The sequence below is a fragment of the Xiphophorus couchianus genome, chromosome 10 (assembly GCF_001444195.1).
Source record: "Xiphophorus couchianus chromosome 10, X_couchianus-1.0, whole genome shotgun sequence".
Taxonomy (NCBI): Eukaryota; Metazoa; Chordata; class Actinopteri; order Cyprinodontiformes; family Poeciliidae; genus Xiphophorus; species Xiphophorus couchianus.
Genome location: NC_040237.1, coordinates 15,753,384 through 15,775,348, shown reverse-complemented (window position 1 = coordinate 15,775,348; position 21,965 = coordinate 15,753,384). Strand labels below are relative to the sequence as shown.

The following is a 21,965-nucleotide window of genomic DNA, read 5'->3' as shown; positions in this document are numbered from 1 at the left end:
AGTAAGCCAGCTTAACTTTTAAAAACTATAAGTGATGGTACCGTTTCAACTGTCTTGTGTCAGGGTGAGCTGGCTTTTAGGTTGAAGAAGTGATGTAACAAAGTTGTTTGTGTGACCATCCAGACACAGAAAGCCAAAACATAAGACTCTGAATCATTTCCAGTGAGAAGAAGAAGAATTACAAAAATAATTGACATTGGAAACACTTACTCGACCATCAACAGGATCGATACACTGGTTTTGTCTGACATTATTTTTATACTTAAGATGCTAATTTTATAGTTGGAGCGTAGCGTACCACGTCTCGGTGTGGCATATTGCTCATCCTTGTGGGGGTTTTATTTATTTTTTTGTGAAAGAGGCTTTAGTCAAAATTGCTTGGCAAAATGAATCCTCTCGCATTGGCTGGAAGAAAATTTGCACTGATTTGGGCAGAAGGCCTTCCTGGAGGTCCCAACGTGAAAACAATCAAAACTATGAAAGAAAGTGGATCTGTCATTTGTTACAGCAGGAAATGGTGAAGTTTGTGGAATGGCCGTTGTAGTCTCCTAACCTCAGTATCACTGAAACGCTTTGGGAGCAAACAATGGAGTCAAGACCAAGGCCAGATGTTTAGAACTTTGACAAATATTTCAGGGATATTAAAGAAAGTACTTATGGAAATATTTTCTTTAACACGGATTATGACCATAAACCCGGTCTCGACCCTATTTGTTGACCAAGACCTAACAAGAAGTAGGTTATGTAAAATCTTTGTTCAAAATCTTTTTTGTGGTTTTTGATCACTTTATCAGGCAACACTTTATTTTGAAGGGGTGGGCAAAAGACTGTCATAAACATGACATAACACCTGTTTTGAACATGAAGGAGTCTTCATGAATATTTATTTCTGATGTCATGATGTGTCATTTGGTAAATAATGACACTTTTAATGCAAAGTTCTACTAAAACTTGCATTAAAAGACCATTAAAAGTGTCATTTTTTACCAAGTGACACATCATGACATCAGAAATAAACATTTATGATGGCTTCTTCGTGTTCATAACAGTGCTATGTCAGTCTTATGTACACCCCTTCAAATAAAGTGCCACCCGTTATCATTTAAAAGTAGCTTCCATACTATTTGAGGCATTACTCAACCAGTAAACATGAATACTATGATTTATATTTTCTGCCAAATGGACAAAAAAAGTTTGAGAGTCTGTGAAGTCATAAATATAAATGCGTGTAACATGGTTATGAACAGATGACAGGAACAATGGATGGACAACCACAGATAATGCCTAAATAACAATGCCATCTATCTCTGTTCTTCCTTAGATCGGCTCATTCTTCATGATTAACCTGTGCCTGGTGGTCATCGCAACTCAGTTCTCAGAGACCAAGCAGCGGGAGAGCCAGCTGATGAAGGAGCAACGAGTGCGCTTCATGTCCAACGCCAGCACTCTGGCATCCCTGTCCGAACCAGGATCCTGCTACGATGAGCTGCTGAAGTACCTGGTCCACATCATCCGGAAGGGGGCCAAGCAAGTGGCTCATGTCTGCAGGTTTTTGGCCCGCCGCGCAGGACTTAACATCGCCTCCTCGCCGCCAGCAACAGAGCCCACACATAGCCAGAGGCAGAGGAGGAGAAGAAAATCCTCCAGGCAGGGGTCTATGTCGGTTCATCACATGGTGCACCATCATCACCTCCACCATCACTACCATCTTGGCAACGGCAGCATCCGGGAGGGAGGGAGCACGAGGTGTCTGGAGGGGAGAGACGTGGAGGCTGGGGCTCCCAAAGCAAGCACAAGCGTTGTGCCACTGGGCTTGGCACCGCCATCCTCTCTGATAGCCGCAACCTCCGACTCAAACGTCGCCGTGTTGGGAAACCTGACTTCTGGAGCGGGCGACTCGTCCTCGGGTTGCGGCGTGCTCAGAGGAGAACCGTCTCACTGGACTTTGTTTCCCACCAACCGGGGAATGAATCCAGTGGCCTTCCTGGCTCCGACTCCCACATCCAGACCCATGAAGAGGAACTCTGTACCATTTGCTGCTCCAGGGCCTAAGAACTACCCCACCCTCCAGGCCCGAGCCTTGGCAGAGTCCAGGAGAGGGAGTGTCACTGCCAGCACGCTAACAAATCTGAGTTATAATCTCAATATCCCACCCATGCATCTGGACAGACGGCCATCCAGCCTGGTGGACCCACGCACTCCAACAGGTAAACACGTGGAGAACTACTGTATATGTGCGGTAAATAGAATCTGATTTGTTTTATAAATTGGAAGGCCTACAAGGTATTAAACACTAGCGCTAGCTTTCTTTTTGTTATTAGTTTTTTCTGTGCATGGTTATTCCACTCTGATTGAGCTAGGAAAGTGCTAAACAAGTTAAATAGGTCTTGTGTTAAAATTAGGTATTAGTCATGCAGCACCCAGTAGCCATCTCCAACAAGCTTCCTCCACCACATAATGACTGCAAATGTTATCCATAATAATAGTCCAGTCAGACATCCATAGGCTCTACCTTGTATGTCCATAGGGGTTTAGGGTTAGAGTTCAGGTTAGGGTGATAGAGCTGCTGCCTGTTTCCCATTGTCACTGGGCATTAAGGTACACCACGGACAGATGGGCAGTCCATCACAAGGGAACACAGAGACACACATGACAAATAACCATGCTCACACACACTCATACCTAAGGGCAATCTAGCCATGTTTTTTGGACTGCCAGAGTTCCTGCAGAGAGACCCTGAATTCAGATACAAACCCAGGACCTTCTTGCTGCAAGGCAACAGAATCCTGGCTCTGGATTTTTCAGCATGGAATTTTCATGTTCTTCTGTCTGGGTACTCCAGCTTCATCCCACAGTCCAGAAACATGACCGTTTGGTTAATTGGTCTCTCTAAATTGTCCTTAGGTGTGGGGGGGTGTGTGCGCATGTTTGTTTGTCCTGTGTGTTTGTCTGTTGCGTTGTGATGAACTTGCGACCTGCCCAGGATGTACGCCACCTCTCTCCTAATGACTGGTGGAGATGGGCAACAGACCCTCCCTCCCAACTTTGTAAGGCTAAAAAGGTGGTAGACCGACCCTATAAAGTCTGTACAGTATGATTCTATGTCAATTCTCATTTGGCTGCAGCTCAGCTCTCCTGCCAGTTGTCAGCTCGTGAGCTCATCACCATGGATGCAGCTGGTCTGACTATGGACCCTGAGACCTGCCCTGATTGCGCTAAGGCACTGGCCCATGAGTTGGAGGGTTTCACCGAGGGCAACGAGACGCCAGGTGACTCGGACAGCGACTGTGTGTATGAGCTATCGCAAGACCACCACCACAGGGACAGGAGAGACAGCCGGCAGCCCAGGAAGAAGAGTCGGAGGTTGGGCAAGACGGCTGCCAAGGTCGTCCACTTTTGGAGGCTGGTGTGTGACACCTTCAGGAAGATTGTGGATAGCAAGTACTTTGGTCGGGGGATTATGATCGCCATTCTGATTAACACCTTAAGCATGGGGATCGAGTACCATGAGCAGGTTAGTGCACGTTTCTTTTCCTCCTTGTCTTACGAGAACTTTTTTTTTAATGGTTCTACAGAGCGTACATTGGACATAGTGGCAATATTTAGAGAGATAGGAAGGATTCCAACCATTGTCTATACCCGCTTATCCTTGCTGTATTGCCGGGATCTGGTACCTATCTCCATTGGTGTTTGGGTGAGAGGTGGACAGATGTTACAGGAGAAATATTCATAATTCTGTCATGGCACTAGTGCCCATCATCTATCAGCTGTCAGAAGACCATCTTATTCAGTCTTTGAAGCGACAAACCCCAAAAACTTGGGAGCGGCTATGTGTGCAGCATTTTGAGGAAATTGTAGTCTTCTAGATTTTTACAGAAGAGCTGAGGATTCATCAAGTTAAAATGACACACAACTTTTTATGAACTGTGCAATGCTGTGTGAAAAAACAAACACAAACCATCATCCTCTTACTACTTCCTGTTGTCGTCTTCGTCGTTTTCAGCAGTAATAGCATCCGGCTGTTGATCACGTGACCCGCGTGATTCGATAAGGATTTCAATTACAGTTCTGCGCAACACATCTATGTCGATGCAGCCGAAAGACCACCTCATCCTCGCAACAAAAACTTTGTATTGAAAATCAAGTGTTTCCGAAATTGCCGGGTTTCCATGAGGCAAATAAATTTTTGTAATCGCAGTTCGGGCAATTTTACGGTGGAAACCCAGTTACAGACACACACAGGACAAATGACTATGCCCACATACTCAAACCGAAAGACAATTTCAAGAAACCAATTAACCAAACAGTCATGTTTTTTGGACTGTTGAAGGAAGGCTAAGTACCCGGAGAAAGCAGAGCACGCACAGGAAGAACATGCAAACAGAAAGAGGCCATGCCGGGGATTCAAACCGAGGACCTTCTTGCTGCAAGGCAACGGTGCTACCAGTCTGGGGTCTGATCAGATGTGTCATTCTGTGTGTTTGTGCCAGCAACATTGCTCCCATATGCCCAAATCGTATCCTTGATGTCTTCCTCCAGCCTGGCTTGTTTACACAAGCTTAATTACAGCCATGTGAGAGAGAAAGTGGGCCAAGAAAGGAAACATTGAAGGACAGAGAATTTGTAGTTGGTGTTTTACCGTGTGGAAGAAAATTTATTGCTCTTTATGTGTCTTTAGTTTGTTTTGTTTTTTTAAAATTTCCTGTCCTTCCTTGTATCACGTTAAAACCTGAGGCTGTGAGTCACTGTGTAATATGATATCCTGTTTAGATAAGGGTAGTTACCTGCTAATATGAGGTGTAAATGTGCCCAGCAGGAGTAGATGGGCCGAAACACAAGACAGATGCGTGAGATGAGCACAAATGCTGTCATGTATCTAAAAAAAGAGTCTTACTGAGCCGTTCTACCTCCTTAGTCTGAATATCAGCAAAGCTGCAATGAGCTCACTCATTAGCGTGTTAAAGTCACATGTCAAATTTAGCTTTTACAACGCAGGAAATTCTCTGATCCATTTGCAGAGGAGCCATAAACTAAAACGAAAACCACTTCTAGCAGTCTCTCTCGTCCTTTCTCTAAAGTATGAGCTTCCTCTGCTTTCCCAGTGCATCTCTTGCTAGCAAACCAGCAGCTGTCGAATTCAGCGCGTTTTTTTTAGGTAATCATTAGGAAGCTGATGTCGCACATAACCTTGAACACAGCAACATGCTTGTTCTTCTTGTCTTCTTCAGCTTAGTTGATCTGACTAGAAAGTGAAGACGGAATGAGTTTAATTCAATGAAGGACCCTCCTGGAAGGAAATATGGTGGTAACACTGCAGAAAACCTTCAAGGGTCAGGACCGTTTGTCTGGGACACGCCTAAAAACTGCAGGACATCAACCACCATCGTGTTTGAAACTCCTGAGAACTAATGTGTACAGATGAGTGAGCTTGAATTTAAGTGTTGGCTCAACAGGGCTAAAAGCGAAAGTCTGCCACACAAAATCAGAGGATCGCTTTGTTCCCAATTTACAATTTTGCTCTACATTGTGTTGGCTTATAAAAGAATAATTAATCTCCCAATGAGATTAATCATGAATCGAAACGCGCCGACTTTGAGAACTCATCATTTCGATAAGTTTTAGTGATAGGGTGGTTTTTCAGCTGTATCGAAAGCTGAATTGCAAGACTGTAATGGAAACATTTTTTTTCCCGCATCACACGAGTCATGATCAATAATTTCCACTTGAAGAAGATGGCAGGAAGTGCCATGAGAACAGAGTTCGGTTTGTAAGCTGAGTTAGTAAATGACAGTTTCAGTTTAATTCTGTGACTTTCTTAATGTATCTCAATCTTGACTGAAACATGTCGACAATCGTGCAAGTTTGTGACGGACACCTAAAAGTCCGTCACGGACGATTGGGCCAAAATTCTACACGTTAGCTTAGACGTCCAATATCATGAAAATGCTCAACCTCCTCGACTATTCTGCAATATTAAAACACAATGAAGTCTGTGACCAAACGAGAAGAAAGAAACTCACGCAGCGGACTGTTTAGTGTGAAAGCTCCGGTGAGACATTTGGATGTGGAACGACCAAATGCAAAGTAGATAGAAGTTGCAAAAAAAAAAAAAAAAAAAGCTAATGAAGCTTAATAAATTGTTTTGGGTGAGAAAAGAACTTTACAGTTGTTCCACCAAAGAACAATTACCCACTGTGTAAGGGCAGTGGTTTTAAAATGTACGCAGCCAGACCAGAGCCTCTCCTGCTGCAGTTATTGAGGGAAGATTCAAACGAGATCTATCGTCTTTACCCCCCCCGCTCACATTGTTCTTTACCTTGCTCTTTCAACAAAGCCGTTCTCCCTGTTGCGCTGCATGTTCTCTGCGTTATTTTACTTCATAAACAGCACAAAGCGGTTTTGCCAAGCGCAGGTTACGTTGTGCTTTGAGTCTCTTGTTTTGCTTTTGGCATGTGTGATTTAGAGTGACGATACATAAGCGCAGTGACACAAGCGTTTGTTGTATTGTTTGCACGCGCTGTTCACTTGTAGCGGGATCCTGGAGACGGGCCAGGTTTCCCAGGGTTACTTTCGGTCCTTGACCCAGTGTTTCTAAACACATCCAGATGGAACGCGAACTCGGAGAGAGACAGAAGGTTTTATAGCTTTTTAGTCATCAGCGTTCTTCCAACCTTCTCTTCCTTCTTTTTTCTTCTCCTGACTTTTTTTAAACTCACCCTCTAGCTCTAGTTTTTTTTTTTCCTCTTCGGTTTCGGCGTTTCTTTTTTATTCTCATGTCTCTGCCTTTCTTCCCCCGATTCTACTGGACTTTTTTTCCTCCCTCCTTGCGCTCCCCGTCCGCTCATTAATGACTGTTTTGGAGATCAATCGATAATGCGCCACGGTGAATGATGAGAGATACCAATAATGACTTTCTGATGATGTAAATTTGTCGTTGATAAATCGTAGCCTCATGTCACTTCCTCTCAGGCAGAAACGATCTATAATGTGAACTACATACCAATCTGGAAAAGTAGAAAGTAGGCCTTAATCATTTTCAAGAATGGAAAATGGTTTTAGATTCCCAAACGTCATTAAGACGGTTCACACTTGTTTCAGCTCTTTCCATTTTCAAATGTTTGACACCAGGTGACAAGGAAGCCTATGACACAGACTTGATGGCAATTTTTTTAGTATACTTTCTAAAAACACTATACTTTGATCAAATCCTGTGTTGGAAATTCATAATCTTCATCTCCTACCGATTGTCCAGTTGCTGAAAAGGAACCAAACCTCTAGCCGCTTGCTTCAAGGTTATCCTCAAACTTCTTTATGTCCCTCTTCAACACTTTTTTTTGTGTGGCTGACACTGATTCCTCCGGTTCCAGACAGGTTGCTAAAATATTTAAAGGGAAGCTTCACTGATTGATCTCCGTGTCTTATGGGATGTCAATCAGCCTGCAAAAAGCGTAAAAGGTCTCTGGAACTCTTTCCTTGAGGAGGAAGGATGAGGTTGACTTTTAACTCTTCCCTGTTGTCGAGTTTTTAAGGGTCGCTCGTTTTATTTGCTGTATTTAGAGTGCCTCCAGGTTATGAAAACATCAGCTGCAGAAACTTTGAAAAAACTGCTGTTAATAAACTGAATGGAGAAGGTTGTAGAATGAAACAATGGTTAGTATGATATGTAATGTAATGGGAATGCTTAGTGATGTTTTTTTTTATTGATTTTGTGTTGGGCACACTTCCGCTAATAGCAGAGCAAATTTTTGACTTAGCGCTTTGCCGTTTTGTTGCTATCTTTAAAAAGACATTTAGCGCACTTAGCTTCTTTCAAACTAAAATTTTCAGTTCTAATTTTCTTCACTGTTTTGTAAACTGATAAAGTTTGATATCTGTGTCAACTAAAGACTTCTTCAAGTAGTTATATTTTCATCTTTATGCTCTTATTTTGAAGTGGGTGAAGACCGTTTTCTCACTGTTTCCTCTCCTCACTTTCTCCACCCGTGACGCAGTGGAGCAAATGACATTTACTCTGTACCCAGAATGCATCACTGTACAACTACAGCCAGTAGTTAGATGGTGAAGAGTTTAAAATCTACTCATGTCCTATCTGCTTTCTGACCAGCAGATTAAGGCTAACTACTTTGATCAGTTAGCCAAAATTAGCAACAGAGTTAGCGATTCTGGACAACTGTAAAATTGAAACCATGAGTGAAATATCTGTTCCCAAGAACCACTTAATAAAGCACAACCGTACTGCTAGTTCTGCAGTAATAAATATGACCCTTTTCAGGCCGATATACTGTTGTGACATGTGTTATTAGGCAGGTTTCCATAACAAATGTGTTCAAAACATTGTCAATATTCTGCTAATCTTGGGGGGAAAAAAAGCACAGTTTTGCATTTGCGCAGTTAAAGTCACACGTGAATAGATTTGTTCATGTGATAAGTCATTAAAGAACATGCTGCACCATGGTCCTCCAACTACTTCCTGTTATAATCTTCTTTGTGGTTTGCACCAGTGACGACGTCCGGTTATTGATCACGTGACTCAAGTAATGCGAAAATAGTGTTTCCGTTGCAGTTTTGCGAAATAAACCCAATTTGATACGACCTATAAAAATCCGTCTCAACCTCTCGCCAAAACTCTTAATAGAAAACATCTTGCATTGCCCATCTAGTCCTGATGAAGCTACAACAGCTCATCATACTATGATCAAGTATACTGTTCTGTTCAAATGGTCGTCATCTCATTTCTGCGCCTTCCATATCACAATATGAGAGGAAGTCAAAGTTTACAACAAAGGGACCCTGTGCCTTTAAAAAACACCTCTCTAGCCGAGTAAAGTATGATTTCTTATTGATCACGGTGACCTGTTCCCCAGCCGCCGCTCCCTGTTCTTGAAGTGGATGAGACTCTCACGCAGAGAACCTCTCATGATGCATAAAACGAATCCCACGCCGGGTGTCACTCAGCAGAAAATGAGGTTGCGGAGCCCTGGCTGTGTCTTAAGGAGAATTTATGAGGACACAACAGCCACCCTGATGCATAATTTATGCGCAGATTAAGTGTGCAGCACATGACTGTGGTACGCATGAAAAGTGAATCAAACTCTGAGCGCTATTTATTTGTTGAGGACAATAAATGTCTCGGCTCGGCGTAATTACATGCTGCTTAATGGGGTTCTAAATTACAAATTATGGCAGCCAAAGGACACGCCGATACTCCGCTTTCTGTACTCGTATGAAAGCTGCTGAATAACGCAGTGGGATCCACACACCCCTGTAATCGAGTTCAGTCGTCCACAATCACTCACTATACTCCAGGAGGGGGCGATAGACCACTACTGTGCAAATCACAAAAGAAAAAAAAAAATTTCACCAGAAACTTAAAGCTGCAGTGAGTAACTTTTATCAACAAACATTTTTTTTAACATATTTGTTGACGATGACACTATGTAGTGACATTATGTAATGAGACAGAAAATCTGTGAAAAAATTGTGCTCCTCTTTCTTCTCCTAGAGCTAACTAAAAACAACCAATCAGAGGCAGGAGGCGGGTCCTGGTACTGTTAATCACCCTCTGTGTGGCGCTGCTTATCTCTCCTCACTCTCCTCTCTTGCTCTATGTTGCACTGGAGCTAGCGTAGCCTGTTGTGAAAGCTAAAGGTAGTTAGTATGTCCACCGATGGCGGCGGAAAAGGGTTTTCCTGCAGCAGTAAGTTGTTTCTCTGCCAGTAGCACATTTAGCAGCAAGTACACAAGACTGATTGACAACGTTAAGACTCTGCTCCTGGCTCTGATTGGTTGTAAAAGTTGATATTTTACAATGAAGGAAAGTGAATTTGGTTTCATCTAAGAAAAAAAGAAAAGTTTATGCATTGTTCAATTAAAACGGGATCATAGTCTTTACAAACCAACAGGATTTTGTTTGTTTTATGAGTCTCAACTTGACTGTTTTGATTTTTTCTCTTTTTTGCTACAAGAAGGAATTGACAGATGAGTGCGTTCAGTCCGCCATGCGGTCTGGAGGAAATTCGTACATCGAAATTCTCCGTAACTATTTTGTCTCTGAGCTGAAAATGTTCCTCATTGGGTCAAAGAGGATGGAATGCTTCAGGCTGTAATCCTAAATCTCCAAACGTTCTCCAGAGGCGATGATCGTCATGACAGCAAACTGGGCTGATCCCAGGCAAGCTTTAATATCAGCAGGTTGACCTCTGACGTAGCACATCAACACATGGTACCGTTCTGTCACTCTGCTAGATATCTAGACCTCGACTTTGACCTCCTACTCCGGTGACATGGGCCAGACCGCCGCCCTCTGCTCTTATTGGTGCTTTCAGTCTTAAAACGTTCACTCACACAAACAAACTGGTGCTCACGTTGTTCTCCGCAAAGGATGCGTTACACTAGTAAGGAGAGGCCGTCTGCTTTTTATCTCTCCATGCTGTTTAAGAGCGTTACCATTTATGGTGGAGCTGATGGAAGGTGCGCATCTGCCAAAAACGTGACGCGACGCCATCTATTTACTTGGAAACCCGGCCTCTTTCTCTTACTTCGCATTAGAGACTCCCTCTCCAGACCCAACCCCAAGCTCCCTGTCTTCACAGCCACTCTGACCCTGGAGGAGCGGCGCTGAAGCCAAAACTGATCGAGGAGCAAAGCTGAAGGTGTCGACGGAGAGACCGTGCTGAAACGCATGCTTCCCGTTTTGAAAAATCACCGCCGGTGTTATGACGGAAAGCTTTTTCGGCAACCGACATCAACATTGATCAAACACGGAGCTGTTACATCCAAAGTGATCCAAAGGCACTCCGGGTCACTCGGTCTACATTTCCCACAGGCGGCCCTTCCGTCTGTGTGAACCCTGAAAGCAAATTCCTTTGAAAGACGGAGCAGAGGTGTTTGTCTTTAAACGTCTTCAGTGTGAGGAAACGCTGAGGCATGATGGAGTTTGTTTGAGCACAAAATGTGTTTGATCTTGCGGGTTCGCTTTCACAAGGGCGAGGGTGGTGAAGAGTTGAAGGGCGAAAGGAACAAAATGCGTTTGAACAAGGAACGTTTTAGAGTTGAAGGTAAATGGTGGGAGGTGCATTTTCAAGCTACACAAATGACACATTTTCAATAAGAACCCTGTTTTTGTCTGACATTCAAGAATCAAAGGCGTGTGTGGAGTTTAAAGTGTTCGTCTGCATCAGGAATGGGTGTTTGGATTTTGCACTAATGGGGTGATTGGCACGTCGGGGAGGGGTTTGTACTGTAACCAATGGATACCAGTTCGATCATCCGCTCCGTTCATCTGAGTCGTTGTGTCCTTGGGCACAATCAGCGGCATCTACCGTAGCGCTGATTGAGTGGTAGCCTCATTTCTGTCAGTCTCATACTAAATATTTTACAGTTATCACATACAGCATTTAAAAACAGATGTCACATGTTTGCACCTCTAAAGCAGAGCTCAATGCCGTCTTTCCGCATCCTCTCTCTACCTTCTTACCATTCTCTTTAGCAGCAGGAATCCGTCTTGACGACTTTACTTCGAGTTTCACCTCTTTTTGTCCTCTCTCTCTCTCCTCTTCTCTCTGTATGTTTACCACATTTGTGCGGCTCCAAACACCAACACTGGACTCGTCTTCACTCAGACAGAGCCTGAACCTGCACTTTTCCACATGAACAAGCACTTTTTATTCCAGAGCTCTAGAGGAAACCGTTCTCTCGTGCTGCTTTTCATTTGGCAGCAGCCAGACGGACTGGCTTTGTAAGAACCATGGAGATTCACTAAACACAGTGCCCGTTCTGCGTTTTTGCCTCATCCTGTCACCAGGGAAACGCTCATTTGTTGCATATTTAGCAGCATTACAAGCTAGTCTATTGGTTCTGTTGGGGGGGTGGGGGGGATGTAAGAGTGATAAACAGTTTAACATAAGGGAGGTCCTTTAAGAGGTTCGGGGAGGAGGCTTTGGGTGTTCTGAATATAAATGCATTGATTATTGTACAGAATGTCCATATGCATGTTAAACATCTCTAACATTTGGAGAATTTTCTCTGCATATTGACACACGTCAAACCAAGAGAGATAGCCGACAGACCCGTTCTCTTGGCTCGCTGCCTAAACCAGAGACAATATTTGTTTTGCTTTTCATCTGCCGACGCAAAGTTCAAAATCCGAAGACGCTGGCTGCCCTCCAAGGCAGGGCTAAGAAAAGCGTCTTAGTTCAGCTTGCATGAAAAGAAGGCAAAACAACGGTTCCCAGTTCTGGCCCCGGAGAGCGAGTGGTTTTCCAGCCCCGAAGGCAATGAAATCAAAAAGGAAGAATCAATCGTGTGATCAAATAATGGATTCTGTTATTTGCTGCTTCATTGAAATGTCAAATTACACGTTGCCTGTGGAGACAAAGTTATTTTTTCCTTTTTTTTTTTACCCACTTCTGAGATCAAGAAACCATTCCTTAGCTGTTATTGTTTTTACTCCTGTAATTGTCCCTACTTAGAATAGATTAAACAAATGAAACTCATATTGAATGTAAAAAAACAGACCAGAAAAAGGATCAAAATAATAACTTTTCTCAATATTTAATACAAGTTGTATTTAAACTAGGGCATGAACTTTAACTTGTTAATTTTGATAAATTAATTACATGGATTTTGACGTGTTAAAATTTTAAAGGATATTAATCCTATTTGAGGTCTTTTTGTACTTGCAAACATCCCAAACCAGAACCTTTGTGTTGTGTTTCTGGTACACTTGTAAATCTGACGCACAAGCTACATCCTCAAACAACGATGATAGATGAGAAATCTTCCTCTCTTGGTCCTCTGGGGTTAATTTTTGCTTCCAAAAACGACCTGATGGGACGCCGGAAAAGACTGCTGTTGTGTTCAAGTTGTGCTAAAATGAGATAGCTTATCACAGTAGCTATTCCAGACTAAAATAGCATCTCAGTGCTAAACATGTAGCAGCATCACAGACCTCCACCACGCAAGTAGCCATTCAGTTTTCAAGTGTTTCACAAAACCCCTGATCATTCATAAAACTGCTTTGAAAAGAATATTGTTTTTTAGAAAAGTGGTTTGTGGATGCTGATGTTAGGGAAGCTAGCGATGGGGGACCATGAGCAACTGCTACATGTTTAGCATGGAGATGCTGAGTTAGTCTTGAATAGCTTCTGTGATAAGCTAAGTCCTTTTAGCACAACTTGGAACACAACAGTAAGTTTTTCCAGCATGCCATTTGATCATTTTTAAAGCAAAACCCTCAGTGAGCCTCGTCATCCATCGCTTTGTATAAATCTTGTGCGTCAGATATGCCGGCGTACCAGAAAGGCGCAACAACGGTTCCAGCTTGAATTATTTATTTTTTTGTTCTATTAGATTTTTAAATTTTATTGACTGAAATGAAAACATCACAGTTCCGCCCCTCACAGCTAAATACTTTAAATATTTAGCTTTGAAAACAAAAGGAACTCATTAAGCCCACAGTGTCTGATGATGTCTCTTTCCACGTTGCTTAAAGGTTCCACCAAAGTTTTCAACAGGATATGCACTACATAAACATAAATGGAGTTAAATTGTCCTTCCTTCACCTTCAATCTTAGACTTAGACTTAGACTGACTTTATTGTCATTTTGCATGCACAGGGTGTATACAGAACGAAATTTCGTTGCATACGGCTCAGGACAATGTTTTGAGCTTTCAATGTTGTGAGGTTACTCCAGAATAAAATAAAATACAGTATAAAATATGAATATAAATATAAATATAAAATATAAAGTGCAGGACTGACAATCTTTTTGTTAACCAGGATAAATACCTCTTTTACAAATTAGCTACAAAACAAGTGTCACCTGTTTTATCCACCCTAAATTAACACCAAGTCTTTGCTGTAGAGTTGTACCACCTCTGGGGGCGTGTGTGTGTGTGTGTGTGTGTGTGTGTTTGTTTGTGCCCCGTGCCTTAGGACGTGCCCTGAACAAAACGCAGACAAATATGGACACACAGAGTGCTGCTCTTCCAGATCCTCGATTAGATTAGATTAGATCGCATCAGATTTGGCGACGTTACATTAGCGCTAACCAGATTATGCTATCCCTCATCCAGCACACTTTACCTGCTAATGCTCTCTGAGCCTCATTAGCCAGGAAACAGCCACCAAAGGAAGCAATTAGAAAATCAACAGCATCTTCATCACTCACACAATCACACAGTGGAGGCATTAATCTCCCTCCAGGTAGCAGCAGACGCCTCCTCCCCGGCTATTAGTCGCTAATGACGTTTGTCCTGCGCGACGGGCTGGAGCTGGAGGGGGGGGGTTGCGAGCCTTTTCGCTTTTGCGTCTCGTGTGTGTTTGACTGTGAGAGGGGTTTTTTTTGTTTTGTTTTTATTTCTTACGGCGTGGCGAGCTTCGCACGACGTCTGCATGAGGAATGTCCCAACACACGAGCCGAGGAGAAACGGTGGCGGGGAAGAATAATGGCCTGAAGCTCGGTGTCAGGGCCAGATGTCTGCCGTCCGAGGCTCAGCTCATAAACAGCGTACCTCTTGGACCGGCTTATCCGCCGCATCCCGTTAGGCGGCGGGACGTGTGCGGCTGGGACCGTTCTTGGTGAGCGGATCTCAGCTGTATGAGCTTCCATGTGTGGCCCCCTAATTGTGTTTATTCATGTAACATCAAAGGTTGTTTGTGTGTGTGTGTGTGTGTGTGTGTGTGTGCGTGGACATATTTTTACGTGAGGGCATTCATCTGGGGAGAACACATGGACATCCGAGCGGCCCTCGGATCCGTTTACCCTTTTAACCTTCCTTGATGACGCAACGCGTGCCTCGCGAAGAGATGAAGGATGCGCCGGCGGCCGCGATCATCAGAGCGGCGGAGGATGAATGGCCACGATGAGGCGGCGGGCGGGATCAGACAAAAAGAGGGGTTCGCCTGCGTCTGTGAGCCCAGACAATGGCGAAGAGGCGGGATGAAACGGAGGGAAGCTTGTTGTTCGCTGTGGGCAAATGAGTCGGCCGTATTCTTTTTGTTGTTGTTGTTGTTTGCCGTTGTTAGCCTCTAATCTGCAGATCTTTTTGAGCGACACTGATGTGTTTGATGCTGCTTCAACATACAGTGCTTCATAAAAGTGTCCTGCCCTTTGAAAATCTTCACACAGCCATAAAATTGAGTGAATTTCATTAGGTTTTTATCTGGACAACCATCAGAAAGTGGATGAAAAATAAAAGAGCTGAAACTCCGCAGGGGTTCTCCTGGGGGGAAGACTTCATCCCAAGCAACAAGCAGCACTTTTTTGTTCAAACTCAGAGGAAGTTCACAGACCCTCCTTCTGAGACAGTCTGAAGTTTTGTTACATCATGAAGAGTCTTGGTGACTTCCTGTTCGGGTTGAAACCGATTGCCTTGATGCCCGTTGAGCTTCACCTGCATTGTGATGAGTAAATGGTTCATTGTTGGGCCTCTTAAATGTGGGTCAAGCTTTGGGCTTTTTGTTGGGCCGGTGAAGGGAAAAACGGCGCTAAAATAATCGCTGATGCTAACGACAATACATTTTTCCGTAAAAAATAAATAAATACACAACTTGCCCAGTGCTGGTTAAGCCATGTGGTTATAGTTGGGGATTTCTTTTGAAAAAAATGTAATTCACCAATTAGTTTATATACAACACACATTACAGACCAGCAAAAAGGGGTATGGATATACAAAATAAATGACCAGATAATAGGACAAATGATAGTAAAAAAATAAAGTAACCCAAAAAAAATAAAATGGATATATTCAACACTGAACATAATCAGTTGGTCAGGGTTTGAAGAGCAACTCATGATCACACTTCCTAACTCTAATAATACAGATGTCAGGTTAAGTTAAAGGTTTATGAATCCATTTCTTTCCTGTTTTCTTTTTGCCTGTGTGACTTTTAAAAAGTCCAAGAGCCCGAGGTGACACGCTGCATCGACTCTTCACCTGAATTCTAATTGGCTGTGAAATCCTAAAAGCTGATTTTTGTCGCTGTTGCTGTGAGGTAGTGTAGTCATATGGTCAAAACAGATGAACAAACAACAGCATCAACTGCCGGTTCCTGGTTCTTATGGTGAATTTTATTGTTTCACTTTTCCTTTTTTTTTTTTTACACTCTGACATCCATCTGGAGCGTCTGAAATCTTACTGCTCTGTCAAATTGGCAACACACCTGCACTTCATTAGACGATACCATAATAGAACAGGACCAACCAAGCAGCACAATCTAAATAGAGAAATAATCTAATTTACATAACTAAACGGTCGGCAAAGTAAAACATTTACTCAAAAGTTTAGCTGAAATAAAAAAAAGAAACGGACAATACAAAAAAAATAAATAAAACCCTCTATCGATGCAATCACTGACATCATCCAGCCATTGAAGCAGAAAGTGCTGGATTGGCCCCTCAAATACACCTGATCAGACTAAAGCATCTAAAAGGGACAAAAAAAAGGCAAGTAAAACAGAAAAAAGCAAATAATTTACCAGAAATGGTAACTTTGAAACAAAAGAAACATTTGCATTCATCCAACGATCCAGAAGTTTTAGCTTCAGCTAAAACATATACACAGATGTAAACTGCAACATAATCATACCACAAACAAACACAGAATAGTGAGTGAAGCAAAGTTACAAGAGCAAGGTTTAAGTTAAATTATGACCAACTATAAAAAGATGAAATAACTCAGAAATAAAAAAATGAGGGACAAGTGGTGGACTCAAACTGAACCACTTTGTCACAGTTGGACACATTTCTTCATCAATGTCACGGTGTGATTTTGATCTGGTGTGAACGGACCCTCTGGAATTTGATTCAACCAGACGGGAATTTTTTATATATATTTTTTTCCAGCTGCACGAACTAAATAATGACTGAAATCAGCAATGACAGTGTGTCATCGTCACCAACCGACTCAAAATGGTGCCTCGGCGGTTGAGGAGGAGCTGTCATTCAGCGGTGGATGTTAAACTCCGTATCGCTCCTTCCCTGTGTGTACAAACGCAAGTGTTGAGTAATCCCCGCCTAAACAGTCACGGTGTGTTGTGATTAGTGGCAGCCCACCATGCCGGATTCAATGACACATGCGGCGTTTACATTACATTACATTACCAGTTGAGCGCGGGGGACGGAGGAGTTATTCATAGAAATGTAAGCGGTGCTTTAGAACAGGGTTTCTGCAAGTTTCATCAACTCAGAGTTAAGGCCTTGTAAGAACTGTGTAAAACCATTCTGAATGAAAAATACATTTTGTGACAGAAATGTACAAGTTGGCATATTATAAATAGTGTTAGCTCCAAACTAGTTTCCGCAGAATGCATGTCGTGTATTACGGGTTGACAGCAGAAGTGATCCAGTGGCTCAGACAAACGTTGTCCAGCAAATTGACAATCAATTTACTCTAAACCACGACAGACGTAAAAATTTAACAAGCTAGCAAGCAAGGGTATGTGAGCAGCTAAGTGGCGGTAGCCTCAACTGCCTCGAGTCAGAGAATGCAATGACGATGTCTGCATGCGACTCAAACAACTCAAAAGATGAACATCATCCAACAAGACGACGATAAATTTACACTTAGCTGGGATAGACGCAAATAGCTAACTAGCAAAGGTATGTTAGCAGCTAATTAGTGCTATCATTAACTGCCGGAGTCACATAATGCAGTGAAGACATCTGTGTGTGACAATAATAATAGCATGCATTATATTTTTTCTCTCAGGTCAGCATTAGTCTTTTACCTTAAATAAGCTATTAGCTATTTTTCTTACTTATTAGCCATTTTTTATATACTGAATGGAGTAAGCCAATTACACACAACATTCTAGTGATACCCCACAGGCTATTGACAGCATTTAGGGAAGGAGTTGTTCGGAGTTGTAATTTTTGTTCATTGTAAGCTTTACCTGTAAAAAGTTTGTGCTTTGTTCAGAAAAGTTTTCTAATGAATTTGACATTTTAAGGCCTTAATTTCAGATACACAGACACCTTGTCATGTTCACACTTGTACATGCATGCACATTTCTTGATGGCTAGCGTGTGAGCCCTTATCGGGGTCTCTGTCCCTTGTGCCTGACCATGTGCAGTGTGTGCGGTGCGCTGCTTATGAGTTGTGTAAACAGTTGATTGCACACAGATGAAAGGCCGCGTGACGCCCGCCTTGCGCCGTCCGCAGGCGCACGGCGGCGTTCCTGGCGGCTCTGTTCTCCTCGTCAATAATTACAGACCCTCGCTACAGAAGTCTGATTTCCATAGCTTATCGTATTTGGATGTGCTGCGCCTTTTATCTCGGGGATCATGTTCTGTATCTCTCTGTCTGCTTGTTCTCGCTGCCTGTTTGCCTCAAACGCACACACACACACACACACACACACCCACACACCCACTGACGCAGCCATACACAGAGTCTGTTTGATGGAGATGTGAGTGGCAGTTGAGATCTCCGGTGAGCTCTGAGCAGTGCCGGCGCTGTGATCGACAAAAGGTCGGCTGTATTTATTGTATGCAGGGGAAAGAAACCCGACTGCATCTGTCCTATTTGAAAAGTATGAAGTCGCTGCCGTGTGCGGGGGTGTGTGTGCGGGGGTGTGCGTGTGTGTTTGACACAGCAGGTGTTGATGTTTTTTGGAATCTTACATGGTGTGAGAAAGTCTGAAATTTGGTTTAAGTGCTTTCCAAGTTTTTTTTTTTTTTTAAGTATGACTAGAAAATGTTATAGATTAATGTAAACATGTTGTTTCCAAATGTTTTTTTTAGTTGTCTGCATATTGGGTCTTTCTTTCCCTGTTCCTTTTTTCTAGTAAACATTCTTCAATAAACCCTTTCTTTAAAATGTACCTTCTGGCCTTCCTTAGTCTCCTCATCCTGTCTGTCATTGGGTCATCGTTTCTTCCATTCTTTCATTTGCTTTATCCTTCATCTTTTTTCCTTCACTGGGCGATCTTCCATTAATTATTTCCTACCTTCTTTCTTTCTGGAGTCTCTCTTTCTTCCTTCTTGTCCTCCCTTTCTTCCCTTTCCTTTATGCCTTTCCATTTTCTTTCTTTGTGTTTGTCCTTCTGCTAGTCTCCTCTTTCTATTTTTTCATTCTTTCCCCCTTTTCCCTTTCCTTTTTCCTGCTTTCCTCAATTCCTCCCCTCCTTTTTTGGGTCATAATTCCTTTCTTGCATTTTCATTTCTCCCTTCCATCCTTCTTTCCTTCATTTCCTTATTTTTCGTGACCCTTCTTCCCTGCATCCATTCTTCTCATCTTTTCACTTGTATTTTCCTCTTTTTCATTGCTTTTTTATCTTTCCTTGTCTCCCCACTTCTTTTTTTTCCTTATCTCACATTTCCTTATCTCCTTCATTTTCCCTTCTGTCCATCCTTTTGTCCTTTCTGTCTGTCTGTCTCTGCATGTCCTTGTTGCCATGCCAACTGCCCGCTGCAGAAATAATCATCTCTCCATTTATGTGTGTCCCTCTTGTATGCGGCTTCCAACCATAACTTCATCTGTAATTGATCCATTACAATTTTAAAAACGAGTGAATAAAATTTCGGAAGGGTTTTCTTTTCCCAGCTACGCTCTCGTCCGACATCGTTCTGTTCTCTTCGGTTCAGGTGAAATATTTCAGGGCGCACTAAACAGCTGCTTGCCTTGCCTCTGTCTGTGCAGCCTGAGGAGTTGACCAACGCCCTGGAGATCAGCAACATCGTCTTCACCAGCCTCTTCTCCCTGGAGATGCTGCTGAAGGTTTTGGTGTACGGGCCGTTCGGCTACATCAAGAACCCCTACAACATCTTTGACGGCATCATAGTGGTGATCAGGTATAGACTGGGCACTTCGTTACCAAACCGCGCGACATCTGGCGACGATCGAAAGATCAGAACAGATTGGTAATTGTCCTCACAAGAGAGTAAGCGTGTGTCTGGTGCTTTTTGTGTTTGCCCCGCAGCGTTTGGGAGATCGTCGGCCAGCAGGGCGGCGGCCTGTCCGTGCTGAGAACCTTCCGGCTGATGCGCGTCCTGAAGCTGGTGCGCTTCATGCCGGCCCTGCAGAGGCAGCTGGTGGTGCTGATGAAGACCATGGACAACGTGGCCACCTTCTGCATGCTGCTCATGCTCTTCATCTTCATCTTCAGGTAGGTCGGAGGTCGTTCGATTGGCGGCGCCACAATAGCTGCTTTGTAATTCCACCGCGACATCCCAATGGTATTAAATGACAATGGAGAAAGACACCAAAGTCATCTTCCCTGATTTAGTTGTCACTTGTCATTTTCTGCCCTGTTGGGATTTAAAATGGAGTCTCTTTGCACTCAGCAGTTGTAGACACAAAATAAATGGCGCTTCCGGATTGGCTCCTTTGAAAACACCAGCCAATAGGATGTCAAGTAACATTTTCAACTACTCTGTGTATTTCAACTTCCTAAGCTGCATTTTCCTTTGAGCATTTTCAATAATTTGTATAGAAACATTTGCAAGTAGGCAAATTTTCAAAATCATCAGACATTTTGTTTCAAAAGAGACAACATAAGAAGTGTTGTCGCCGTGGCATAAATTCTGTTATTTTCTCTCTGCTTTTGGTTTTTCCTCAACTTGAAGCCACTTTTCTAAATATTTCATAAGTCTTAGGTAAGCAGAATAGTGAATGAGGAGCTTTGTTGGAAAGTAAAAGTGTCTAATCTTCCTTTGTTCTTCTGCATCCCTAATAAGCAGCTGCACTTCCAGTCCTTTTAAAAAATAATTTTTAGCCAACAAAGAAATCAATTTCCTGCTGAAAAAAAACAAACGACAGTCAGATGGATTCTGTGATGTATTATGTTTTACACTTTGAAGATTTTTAGGTGTTTGGCTCAAAACTACAATATTGTTTTGTCTTTTTATCTATTTGAGACACACTCCAGAACACGGCCGTTCACATGGAAACACGGCGTTCCGGCAGCTCTTGTGAACGCCGCACGTAAACAGAACTCCGTTTGAACGACCAGCTGCCAGGCTGAGCCAGCGGAGGCAGCGTTGCATTGATCCCTTGGCTCTAGTTGAGCTCCACTGTCTGTTTTTTTCCCAATAAAAGGCAGACTGCGCAGCAGAGTCTCTGCTGTGTCATAGTAATAACACCCACAATTACTTGTCTGATGTTCCGTGGCCTTTCTGTTCTCCGCAGCTTTTGTTTCGCCGCCGTCTTTTTCACCGGCCGATCCACGCGGACATGTGGTGAACCTTACGGCATATAGACGACATACGACCGTCTCCTCTTCCAGTCTGAATCTGCATGTTATGAATATTCAAGCTAGTTAACTTTGACAGGTTTTTGTTAGAATTGAACCACAATTCTTAATGCTTTTATTAAGACTTTTTGTGATAAACGGACAAAAATGAGTTTAGCACAAATGCAGTGTAAGAGCTGAGGCAGCGTCCTGTAGCGGTCCCAGCGTCCTGTAGCGGTCCCAGCGTCCTGTAGCTGTCTCAGCGTCCTGTAGCGGTCCCAGCGTCCTGTAGCGGTCCCAGCGTCCTGTAGCTGTCTCAGCGTCCTGTAGCTGTCTCAGCGTCCTGTAGCTGTCCCAGCGTCCTGTAGCTGTCCCAGCGTCCTGTAGCTGTCTCAGCGTCCTGTAGCTGTCCCAGCGTCCTGTAGCGGTCCCAGCGTCCTGTAGCTGTCCCAGCGTCCTGTAGCTGTCTCAGCGTCCTGTAGCGGTCCCAGCGTCCTGTAGCGGTCCCAGCGTCCTGTAGCTGTCCCAGCGTCCTGTAGCTGTCCCAGCGTCGGTCCCAGCGTCCTGTAGGGCAGCAGTACTGATGCTTCATGAACGCTCACACTGTCCATGGTGCTGAACTCAACCAGGAGCTCCAGTCCCATCCCCTCCGCAGGCCTCCAGTCTGTCACAGAGACCCGGGAACTCAGGGGACATTCAACTGTATTGGAGAATTCTAGTTAAAGTTTCAAAATCTAACATTCTTTTTTTTTTTTTTTACTTTTTTTTTTTTTTATTTCTTAAAATCACA

The 21,965-nt window shown here is 43.3% G+C and overlaps 1 protein-coding gene across 15 annotated transcripts in view; it reads left to right on the top strand.

Annotated features, from left to right (window-relative positions):
• Positions 1–21,965, top strand: part of cacna1g (calcium channel, voltage-dependent, T type, alpha 1G subunit) — a 281,034-nt gene that overhangs the window by 162,318 nt on the left and 96,751 nt on the right. For all 15 annotated transcript variants that reach the window (XM_028029261.1, XM_028029253.1, XM_028029260.1 and 12 more), the window contains 4 exons: positions 1,322–2,207; positions 3,126–3,514; positions 19,645–19,796; positions 19,925–20,110. In XM_028029261.1, coding sequence (XP_027885062.1) covers positions 1,322–2,207; positions 3,126–3,514; positions 19,645–19,796; positions 19,925–20,110 — 1,613 coding nt within the window. The remainder of the gene's footprint in view (positions 1–1,321; positions 2,208–3,125; positions 3,515–19,644; positions 19,797–19,924; positions 20,111–21,965) is intronic.